Source organism: Oncorhynchus kisutch, unplaced genomic scaffold, assembly GCF_002021735.2.
Source record: "Oncorhynchus kisutch isolate 150728-3 unplaced genomic scaffold, Okis_V2 Okis02a-Okis13b_hom, whole genome shotgun sequence".
Taxonomy (NCBI): domain Eukaryota; kingdom Metazoa; phylum Chordata; class Actinopteri; order Salmoniformes; family Salmonidae; genus Oncorhynchus; species Oncorhynchus kisutch.
The window spans coordinates 9190238-9202737 of NW_022261979.1; the positions used below are offsets into that span (position 1 = coordinate 9190238).

Genomic DNA, 12500 nt, shown 5'->3' on the forward strand with positions numbered 1-12500 from the left:
GGGAGAGGACAGTGTGAGGACCTCGAGGGTGAGGAGAGATAGCGAGGAGAGAGGAAGAGAGTAGAGGGAGACAGAAAGAGAGGAGAGAGAGAAGAGACAGACAGAGACAGAGAGAGACAGAGAGAGACAGAGAGAACAGAGACAGAGCCGAGAGGGAGACAGAGAGAAGAGTGAGACAGAGAGAGAGAACAGACAGAGACAGAGCGAGGAGAGAGAGAGAGAGAAGGAGAGAGAACAGAGAGCGAGAGAGAGAGAGAGAGAGAGAGAGCGGAGAGATGAGAGAGAGAGAGAGAGAGAGAGACAGAGAGAGAGAGCGAGAGGGAGACAGAGAGAGAGAGAGAGAGAGAGAGAGAGAGGGGGGGTAATGGCCTAAACATCAGCACCACAGGTAACTTCCACAAAGCTGTGAACGATCTGAGATACAAGGCAAGAAGGGCATTCTATGCCATCAAAAGAAACATAAATTTCAACATACCAATTAGGATTTGGCTAAAAATACTTGAATCAGTCATAGAGCCCATTGCCCTTTATGGTTGTGAGGTCTGGGGTCCGCTCACCAACCAAGACTTAACAAAAATGGGACAAACACCAAATTGAGACTCTGCACGCAGAATTCTGCAAAAATATCCTCCGTGTACAACGTAGAACACCAAATAATGCATGCAGAGCAGAATTAGGCCGATACCCACTAATTATCAAAATCCAGAAAAGAGCTGTTAAATTCTACAACCACCTAAAAGGAAGCGATTCACAAACCTTCCATAACAAAGCCATCACCTACAGAGAGATTAACCTGGAGAAAAGTCCCCTAAGCAAGCTGGTCCTGGGGCTCTGTTCACAAACACAAACACACACTACAGAGCCCCAGGACAGCAGCACAATTAGACCCAACCAAATCATGAGAAAACAAAAAGATAACTACTTAACACATTGGAAAGAATTAACAAAAAAACAGAGCAAACTAGAATGCTATTTGGCCCTACACAGAGAGTACACAGCAGCAGAATACCTGACCACTGTGACTGACCCAAAATTAAGGAAAGCCTTGACTATGTACAGACTCAGTGAGCATAGCCTTGCTATTGAGAAAGGCCGCCGTAGGCAGACATGGCTCTCAAGAGAAGACAGGCTATGTGCTCACTGCCCACAAAATGAGGTGGAAACTGAGCTGCACTTCCTAACCTCCTGCCCAATGTATGACCATATTAGAGAGACATATTTCCCTCAGATTACACAGATCCACAAAGAATTCGAAAACAAATCCAATTTTGAAAAACTCCCATATCTACTGGGTGAAATACCACAGCAGCAATATTTGTGACCTGTTGCCACGAGAAAAGGTCAACCAGTGAAGAACAAACACCATTGTAAATACAACCTATATTTATGCTTATTTATTTTATCTTGTGTCCTTTAACCATTTGTACATTGTTACAACACTGTGTGTGTGTGTATATATATATATATACACACAGTGTATACAGCATACCACCCTGCATCCCACTGCTGGCTTGCTTCTGAAGCTAAGTAGAGTTGGTCCTGGTCAGTTCCATGATGGGAGACTAGATGCTGCTGGAAGTGGTGTTGGAGGGCTAGTAGAAGGCACTCTTTCCTTTGGTCTAAAAAATATCCCAATACCCCAGGGCAGTGATTGGGGACACTGCCCTGTGTAGGGTGCCGTCTTTCGGATGGGACGTTAAACGGGTGTCCTGACTCTCTGAGGTCATTAAAGATCCCATGGCACTTATCGTAGGGGTGTTAACCCCGGTGTCCTGGCTAAATTCCCAATCTGACCCTCAAACCATCACGGTCACCTAATAATCCCCAGTTTACAATTGGCTCATTCATCCCCCCTCCTCTCCTCTGTAACTATTCCCCAGGTCGTTGTTGTAAATGAGAACATGTTCTCAGTCAACTTACCTGGTAAAATAACGGATAAATAAACAAAATAAATACATATATAATATGACATTTGTAATGTCTTTATTGTTTTGAAACTTCTGTATGTGTGTTTACTGTTAATTTTTATTGTTTGTTTCACTTTTGTATATTATCTACCTCACTTGCTTTGGCAATGTTAACACATGTTTCCCATGTCAATAAAGCCCTTGAATTGAATTGACAGATTGAGACAGAGAGAGAGAGAGAACCAGAGAGAGAGAGAGAGAGAGAACCAGAGAGAGAGAGAGAGAGAGAGAACCAGAGAGAGAACCAAAGAGAGAGAGAGAGAGAGAGAGAGAACCAAAGAGAGAGAGAGAGAGAGAGAGAGAGAGAGAGAGAGAGAGAGAGAACCAAAGAGAGAACCAAAGAGAGAGAGAGAGAGAGAGAGAGAGAGAGAGAGAGAGAGAGAGAGAGAACCAAAGAGAGAGAGAGAGAGAGAGAGAGAGAGAGAGAACCAGAGAGAGAGAGAGAGAGAGAGAGAACCAGAGAGAGAACCAAAGAGAGAGAGAGGAGAGAGAGAGAGAGGACGGAGAGGGAGATGGGGAACCAGAGAGAGAGAGAGAGAGAGAGGAGAAATCAGGCTACTAGCCAACAGAGCCTTGCTAAACCCCCTGGTCTTTAGTGAGTATAGTATTATTATATTTAAGCCTTTCTACCTTCTTCCTGATCCCTCCGTCTTTCCACAGCAGAGACTTACTTGTCTTTCAGGAAGTCAGCGACGCGCCTGAAGTCGTCAGCACAGTACTCCCTCTTCATATCCATCAGGACACTGTCGGAGGCAGACTGCACCGGGACATGGAGAAAGGCATACACACGAGGATGGTTCAGGATCTTAGACATCTCCTGTTAGGAGATAAGATAAGGTAGAGATGGATAGATTAGAGAGAGATTACACAGACCCAACAAATCATTTGAAAACAATCCAATTTTGATAAACTTTCATATCTATCTACCAGTGTGACATCACAGCAGCAACACCAACGTAAATACAACCCATATTATTTATTTATTTTATTTTACCTTTATTTAACTAGGCAAGTCAGTTAAGAACAAATTCTTATTTTCAATGAAGGCCTGGGAACAGTGGGGTTAACTGCCTGTTCAGGGGCAGAATGACAGATTTGTACCTTGTCAGCTCGGGGGTTTGAACTTGCAACCTTCCGGTTACTAGTCCAACTCTCTAACCACTAGGCTACCTGCCGCCTCTACACTCTAACCACTAGGCTACCCTGCCGCCTCTACACTCTACACTCTAACCACTAGGCTACCCTGCCCCCTGTACACTCTAACCACTAGGCTACCCTGCCACCTATACACTCTAACCACTAGGCTACCCTGCCACCTATACACTCTAACCACTAGGCTACCCTGCCACCTATACACTCTAACCACTAGGCTACCCTGCCCCTCTAACCACTAGGCTACCCTGCCACCCTATACACTCTAACCACTAGGCTACCCTGCCCCTATACACTCTAACCACTAGGCCTACCCTGCCCCTCTACACTCTAACCAATAGGCCTACCCTGCCCCCTCTACACTCTAACCACTAGGCTACCCTGCCACCTCTACACTCTAACCACTAGGCTACCCTGCCACCCATACCACTCTAACCACTAGGCTACCCCTGCCACCTATACACTCTAACCACTAGGCTACCCTGCCCCCTCTAACCACTAGGCTACCCTGCCACCTATACACTCTAACCACTAGGCTACCCTGCCCCCCTATACACTCTAACCACTAGGCTACCCTGCCCCCTCTACACTCTAACCACTAGGCTACCCTGCCCCCCTCTACACTCTAACCACTAGGCTACCCTGCCGCCTCTACACTCTAACCACTAGGCTACCCTGCCACCTATACACTCTAACCACTAGGCTACCCTGGCCCCCTCTACACTCTAACCATTAGGCTACCCTGCCCCCTCTAATTCTAACACTAGGCTACCCTGCCCCCTCTACACTCTAACCACTAGGCTACCCTGCCCCCTCTATCACTCTAACCACTAGGCTACCCTGCCCCCCTCTACACTCTAACCACTAGGCTACCCTGCCCCCTCTACACTCTAACCACTAGGCTACCCTTGCCCCCTCTACACTCTAACCACTAGGCTACCCTGCCGCCTCTACACTCTAACCACTAGGCTACCTGCCGCCTCTACACTCTAACCACTAGGCTACCCTGCCCCCTCTACACTCTAACCACTAGGCTACCCTACCCCCTCTACACTCTAACCCACTAGGCTACCTGCCGCTTCTACACTCTAACCACTAGGCTACCCTACCACCTCTACACTCTAACCACTAGGCTACCCTGCCCCCTCTACACTCTAACCACTAGGCTACCCTACCCCCTCTACACTCTAACCACTAGGCTACCTGCCGCTTCTACACTCTAACCACTAGGCTACCCTACCGCCCACTTTAACTATTTGCACATCGTTACAACACTGTATATTGACATAATATGACATTTGAAATGTCTTTATTCTTTTGTGAGTGTTTACTGTTGGCAATGTTAAAATGTGTTTCCCATGCCAATAAAGCCCTTTGAATTGAATTGAGAGAGAGAGAGAGAGAGGAGAGAGAGAGAGAGAGAGGAGAGACAGAGAGGGGGAGAGATAGAGGGAGGATATAGAGAGATTATTATCTACCTCACTTGCTTTGGCAATGTTAACACATGTTTCCCATGCCAATAAAGCCCTTGAATTGAATTGAATTTTTTTTGAGAGAGATAAACAGATGATAGAGAGAGAGATAGATATAGGAGAGAGAGGGAGAGACAAGAAGAGGGCAACCAGTGAAGAACACACACCATTGTAAATACAACCCATATTTATGCTTATTTATTTTATCTTGTGTCCTTTAGCCATTTGTACATTGTTAGAACACTGTATATATATAATATGACATTTGTAATGTCTTTACTGTTTTGAAACTTCTGTAATGTTTACTGTTAATTTTTATTGTTTAGAGAGAGAGAGAGAGGAGAGAAGAGGAGAGAGAGAGAGAGAGAGAGAGATGAGAGAGAGAGAGAGAGACGTGGAAGAAGGCATAGACAGGAGTGTGGTTCAGAACCTCAGCCATTTCCTGTTGGGACAGATGTAAACAGGATGAGAGTGTGAGGGGAGTGTAATCCACTGAGGAGTGAAGAGATCCTTCAGACAGCGTCATTTAGAGCAGTCAGAGAACATACACACCCTCACATAGGGGTGCTTCCATGTGCCGACACACACAGATCTGGAGACGCATAAACACACACACAGATCTGGAGACGCATAAACACACACACAAACACAGATCTGGAGACGCATAAACACACACACACATATCTGGAGACGCATAAACACACACACACAGATCCGGAGACACACACAGATCCGGAGACACATAAACACACACACACACACACACACACACACACCACACACACACACACACACACACACACACACACACACACACACACACACACACACACACACACACACACAGCCCTTATCCCTCCAGACTGTAGTTTAAGGAGGATCCAGACTGTAGTTTAATGAGGGTCCCTCCAGACTGTAGTTTAATGAGGATCCCTACAGACTGTAGTTTAATGAGGATCCCTCCAGACTGTAGTTTAATGAGGGTCCCTCCAGACTGTAGTTTAATGAGGGTCCCTCCAGACTGTAGTTTAATGAGGGTCCAGACTGTAGTTTAATGAGGGTCCCTCCAGACTGTAGTTTAATGAGGATCCCTCCAGACTGTAGTTTAATGAGGGTCCAGACTGTAGTTTAATGAGGGTCCAGACTGTAGTTTAATGAGGGTCCAGGCTGTAGTTTAATGAGGATCCAGGCTGTAGTTTAATGAGGGTCCAGACTGTAGTTTAATGAGGGTCCAGACTGTAGTTTAATGAGGGTCCCTCCAGACTGTAGTTTAATGAGGATCCAGACTGTAGTTTAATGAGGGTCCCTCCAGACTGTAGTGTAATGAGGGTCCCTCCAGACTGTACTTTAATGAGGGTCCCTCCAGACTTTAGTTTAATGAGGGTCCAGACTGTAGTTTAATGAGGATCCAGACTGTAGTTTAATGAGGGTCCAGACTGTAGTTTAATGAGGGTCCAGACTGTAGTTTAATGAGGGTCCATACTGTAGTTTAATGAGGGTCCAGACTGTAGTTTAATGAGGATCCAGACTGTAGTTTAATGAGGGTCCAGACTGTAGTTTAATGAGGGTCCAGACTGTAGTTTAATGAGGGTCCCTCCAGACTGTAGTTTAATGAGGATCCCTCCAGACTGTAGTTTAATGAGGGTCCAGACTGTAGTTTAATGAGGATCCCTCCAGACTGTAGTTTAATGAGGATCCCTCCAGACTGTAGTTTAATGAGGGTCCCTCCAGACTGTAGTTTAATGATGATCCCTCCAGACTGTAGTTTAATGAGGGTCCAGACTGTAGTTTAATGAGGGTCCCTCCAGACTGTAGTTTAATGAGGGTCCAGACTGTAGTTTAATGAGGATCCCTCAGGACTGTAGTTTAATGGCGTCCCTCCAGACTGTAGTTTAATGAGGATCCATACTCTAGTTTAATGATGATCCAGACTGTAGTTTAATGAGGGTCCAGACTGTAGTTTAATGAGGGTCCCTCCAGACTGTAGTTTAATGAGGGTCCAGACTGTAGTTTAATGAGGATCCAGACTGTAGTTTAATGAGGGTCCAGACTGTAGTTTAATGAGGGTCCAGACTGTAGTTTAATGAGGATCCCTCCAGACTGTAGTTTAATGAGGGTCCAGACTCTAGTTTAATGATGATCCAGACTGTAGTTTAATGAGGATCCCTCAAGACTGTAGTTTAATGAGGGTCCAGACTCTAGTTTAATGATGATCCAGACTGTAGTTTAATGAGGATCCCTCAAGACTGTAGTTTAAAGAGGTTCCAGACTGTAGTTTAATGAGGATCCAGACTGTAGTTTAATGAGGGTCCAGACTGTAGTTTAATGAGGGTCCAGACTGTAGTTTAATGAGGGTCCAGACTGTAGTTTGATGATGATCCCTCCAGACTGTAGTTTAATGAGGGTCCAGTCTGTAGTTTAATGAGGCTCCCTCCAGACTGTAGTTTAAGGAGGATACCTCCAGACTGTAGTTTAATGAGGGTCCCTCCAGACTGTAGTTTAATGAGGGTCCACACTGTAGTTTAATGAGGGTCCAGACTGTAGTTTAATGAGGGTCCAGACTGTAGTTTAATGAGGGTCCAGACTGTAGTTTAATGAGGGTCCAGAGGGGATTCAGGAGGTAGAACAGAGCATGATGGTGACAACAATCAGCAAGAATACTAAATTATCATTCCCTGTCCTGTTAAACACACACACACACACAGAGGTTTCTCATCAGCATATGTGATATGACTCTGCCTGTCCTGTTGAACACACACACACACACACACACACACACACACACACACACACCACATACACACACACACACACAGGATTCTCATCAGCATATGTGATATGACTCTCCTTGTCCTGTAAATCACACACACACACACACACACACACACACACACACACACACACACACACACACACACACACAGGATTCTCATCAGCATATGTGATATGACTTTCCTTGTCCTGTAAAACACACACACACACACACACACACACAGATAGTATTCTCATCAGCATATGTGATATGACTCTCCCTGTCCTGTTAATCACACACACACACACACACACACACACACACACACACACCCACACACACCCACATAGAGATAGTATTCTCATCAGCATATGTGATATGACTCTCCCTGTCCTGTTAAAAAAACACACACACACCACACACACACACACACACACACACACACACACACACACACACACACACACACACACACACACACACACACACACACACACACACACACACACACAGATAGTATTCTCATCAGCATATGTGATATGACTCTCCCTGCCCTGTTAAACACACACACACGATTCTCATCAGCATAGATAGTATTAGCTTGTTTAGGCAGCTCTGCTCTGTCCTGTGGTGAAGGGGCTTGTTTAGGGAGCTCTGCTCTGTCCTGTGGTGAATGGGGCTTGTTTAGGCAGCTCTGCTCCGTCCTGTGGTGAAGGGGCTTGTTTAGGCAGCTCTGCTCTGTCCTGTGGTGAATGGGCTTGTTTAGGGAGCTCTGCTCTGTCCTGTGGTGAATGGGGCTTGTTTAGGCAGCTCTGCTCTGTCCTGTGGTGAATGGGGCTTGTTTAGGCAGCTCTGCTCTGTCCTGTGGTGAAGGGGCTTGTTTAGGCAGCTCTGCTCTGTCCTGTGGTGAATGGGCTTGTTTAGGGAGCTCTGCTCTGTCCTGTGGTGAATGGGGCTTGTTTAGGCAGCTCTGCTCTGTCCTGTGGTGAAGGGGCTTGTTTAGGCAGCTCTGCTCTGCTCTGTGGTGAAGGGGCTTGTTTAGGGAGCTCTGCTCTGTCCTGTGGTGAAGGGGCTTGTTTAGGCAGCTCTGCTCTGCTCTGTGGTGAAGGGGCTTGTTTAGGGAGCTCTGCTCTGTCCTGTGGTGAAGGGGGCTTGTTTAGGGAGCTCTGCTCTGTCCTGTGGTGAAGGGGCTTGTTTAGGGAGCTCTGCTCTACATCTGGTCTGGATACCCCTCTCTCTCTCTCTCCTATCCCCAGCTTCATCACATAATAAGAGATGTGATATTATATTACAGAATAACAGTCAGGATTGACAGGGAGATGTGGTACTATATTACAGAATAACAGACAGGGAGATGTGGTACTATATACAGAATAACAGACAGGCTTGACAGGGAGATGTGGTACTATATTACAGAATAACAGACAGGGAGATGTGGTACTATATACAGAATAACAGACAGGCTTGACAGGGAGATGTGGTACTATATACAGAATAACAGACAGGGAGATGTGGTATTATATACAGAATAACAGACAGGGAGATGTGGTACTATATACAGAATAACAGACAGGGAGATGTGGTATTATATACAGAATAACAGTCCGGCTTGACAGGGAGATGTGGTACTATATACAGAATAACAGACAGGCTTGACAGGGAGATGTGGTACTATATACAGAATAACAGTCAGGCTTGACAGGGAGATGTGGTATTATATACAGAATAACAGTCAGGCTTGACAGGGAGATGTGGTATTATATTACAGAATGACAGTCAGGGAGATGTGGTATTATATACAGAATAACAGACAGGGAGATGTGGTACTATATACAGAATAACAGACAGGGAGATGTGGTACTATATACAGAATAACAGACAGGGAGATGTGGTACTATATACAGAATAACAGTCAGGCTTGACAGGGAGATGTGGTACTATATTACAGAATAACAGTCAGGCTTGACACTACCAGGACTACTACAGATGACTAGACTACAGACAGAGCTGTATAATCACACCTATTATCATCATATCATTGCCGAATGTCTAATCACTATGAGAGAGGAGGAGGAGGACGACGAAGTTGAGAAGGAAACAAACGATTGATGAAATGATTTCTTCAAATGAAGATGTTGGTTGATTGCGATCCTGTTCCGTCTTCACAATTAAAAGCTATTGTCCCGAGCCCCCCCCCCCCCCCCCCCCCCCCCCCCCCCCCCCCAGCCTAGATAGTCGTCTCACTGGTACCTCACCACATGGGGTAACCATTAGAGGGGGTCAAAACTAAAATCATTAATTAGATTGAAGAATACCAGTTGATTAATGAAGCAGATCAACCAAGAACACACTTGCACTGGGACATGCACAGTATCCCAAACTAATTAGTGTGTGTGTGTGTGTGTGTGTGTGTGTGTGTGTGTGTGTGTGTGTGTGTGTGTGTGTACACACATATGTGCATGCGGGTGTGTGCATGTCACACCAGAAAGAGGTGGATTGTGGGTAGTGAGTGGGGGTAGCGCTGAATGGTAAGTGGAAGGAGTGAGAGAAGTGAGAGACTGTCTGGTGTCTCGATGTCATTTCACACAGCCAATGTGAACTTAGCGTATCGTTGAGCTCCTGTCATGTCTCCTGGCAACCTGTCTGTACCTAAGGGCCTCAACCATGTAAAACACACACACACACACGTCTTACCCCCCCCCCAGCAGAGACCACATGCTGTCGTTGACAGACACCTCTCCCTCTACCGCCTGGTGGGAGAATCCATTCCTGTGTCGATCAGGGGAGATAAACGGAGCATCTCATTCTAGACCCACGGTCAGTCAGTGATGTCACACGGCAACTGTCCAATAGAGCCGTCAATCATGGATCAGCAACGTAGCAGAGAGAGGCTCAACATAGCAGAGAGAGGCTCAACGTAGCGGAGCGAGGCTCAACGTAGCGGAGAGAGGCTCAACGTAGCAGAGAGAGGCTCAACGTAGCAGAGAGAGGCTCAACGTAGCGGAGCGAGGCTCAACGTAGCAGAGAGAGGCTCAACGTAGCAGAGAGAGGCTCAACGTAGCAGAGAGAGGCTCAACGTAGCAGAGAGAGGCTCAACGTAGCAGAGAGAGGCTCAACGTAGCAGAGAGAAGCTCAACGTAGCAGAGAGAGGCTCAACGTAGCAGAGAGAGGCTCAACGTAGCAGAGAGGCTCAACGTAGCAGAGAGAGGCTCAACGTAGCAGAGAGAGGCTCAACGTAGCAGAGAGAGGCTCAACGTAGCAGAGAGAGGCTCAACGTAGCAGAGTGAGGCTCAACGTAGCAGAGAGAGGCTCAACGTAGCGCTCAACGTAACAGAGCGAGGCTCAACGTAACAGTGAGGCTAAACGTAACAGAGAGGCTCAACGTAGCAGAGTGAGGCTCAACGTAGCAGAGAGAGGCTAAACGTAGCAGAGAGAGGCTCAACGTAGCAGAGAGAGGCTCAACGTAGCAGAGAGAGGCTCAACGTAGCAGAGAGAGGCTCAACGTAGCAGAGAGAGGCTCAACTGTGCTGATCTCCCCAGTCTCTATAGGTCCTGTTTCCAGTCCCAGACTGACTGTTCTGATCTCTATAGTCTCTATAGGTCCTGTTCTGATCTCTATAGTCTCTATAGGTCCTGTTTCCAGTCCCAGACTGACTGATCTGATCTCTATAGCCTCTTTAGGTCCTGTTCTGACCTCTATAGTCTCTATAGGTCCTGTTTCCAGTCCCAGACTGACTGTTCTGATCTCTATAGTCTCTATAGGTCCTGTTCTGATCTCTATAGCCTCTTTAGGTCCTGTTCTGATCTCTATAGTCTCTATAGGTCCTGTTTCCAGTCCCAGACTGACTGATCTGATCTCTATAGTCTCTATAGGTCCTGTTCTGATCTCTATAGCCTCTACAGGTCCTGTTCTGATCTCTATAGTCTCTTTAGGTCCTGTTTCCAGTCCTAGACTGACTGATCTGATCTCTATAGGTCCTGTTCTGATCTCTATAGACTCTACAGGTCCTGTTTCCAGTCCCAGACTTACTGATCTGATCTCTATAGGTCCTGTTCTGATCTCTATAGACTCTACAGGTCCTGTTTCCAGTCCCAGACTGACTGATCTGATCTCTATAGGTCCTGTTCTGATCTCTATAGACTCTACAGGTCCTGTTTCCAGTCCCAGACTGACTGATCTGATCTCTATAGGTCCTGTTCTGATCTCTATAGACTCTACAGGTCATGTTTCCAGTCCCAGACTGACTGATCTGATCTCTATAGGTCCTGTTCTGATCTCTATAGACTCTACAGGTCCTGTTTCCAGTCCCAGACTGACTGATCTGATCTCTATAGGTCCTGTTCTGATCTCTATAGACTCTACAGGTCATGTTTCCAGTCCCAGACTGACTGATCTGATCTCTATAGGTCCTGTTCTGATCTCTATAGACTCTACAGGTCCTGTTTCCAGTCCCAGACTGACTGTTCTGATCTCTATAGTCTCTTTAGGTCCTGTTTCCAGTCCCAGACTGACTGATCTGATCTCTATAGGTCCTGATCTGATCTCTATAGTCTCTATAGGTCCTGTTCTGATCTCTATAGCCTCTCTCTCTCTCTCTCTTCTATCTAACCTGTCTACTTTACAACAGTTGGCTCAAGAGGCCCTTTTCCATTGAAACATTCCCATAGTGGCTCTTCATGGCTGACACAGTGGGTGTGTTTTTCATGGACTAGAGAGCCAACACACCGACACCACCCAAAGAAAACAGCAATTATCCAAAATAACACAGATTCACAGTCCCACTGGGACACAGAGAAATCCACTGTAGCTCTTTCATTCCACATTCAGCTGGAGCCGTGATACGACTCACAATTACACACATTTTCCCTATTTTGAAATGTTTTAGTTTACGTATTACCTTATTATAATACAACTAATACACAGCAACAACTGTCTGGCTATATGACCATATTAGGAATGTATTACAACTTGTGAATGTCATTATATATTGATATCTCCTGCATCTGCTTGCTATCCGACCAATAGGACTCAGCCATCTCATCATTCCATTCAGCAGTATCCAATAGGATTCAGCCATCTCATCATTCCATTCAGCAGTGCAGATGTAAGCTGATCAGTGAGATTGGAATTATCCGACCAATAGGATTGAGTGAGAT

At 46.1% G+C, this 12500-nt stretch overlaps 1 protein-coding gene across 1 annotated transcript in view; it reads right to left on the reverse strand.

Moving 5' to 3' along the window:
- cdkal1 (CDK5 regulatory subunit associated protein 1-like 1) overlaps window positions 1–12500 on the reverse strand; it is a gene marked incomplete at its 5' end in the record, with an annotated part of 479592 nt that overhangs the window by 447603 nt on the left and 19489 nt on the right. Inside the window, one exon of the mRNA XM_031812234.1 lies at window positions 2639–2784. Within this exon, the coding sequence (XP_031668094.1) occupies window positions 2639–2784 (146 nt within the window). The remainder of the gene's footprint in view (window positions 1–2638; window positions 2785–12500) is intronic.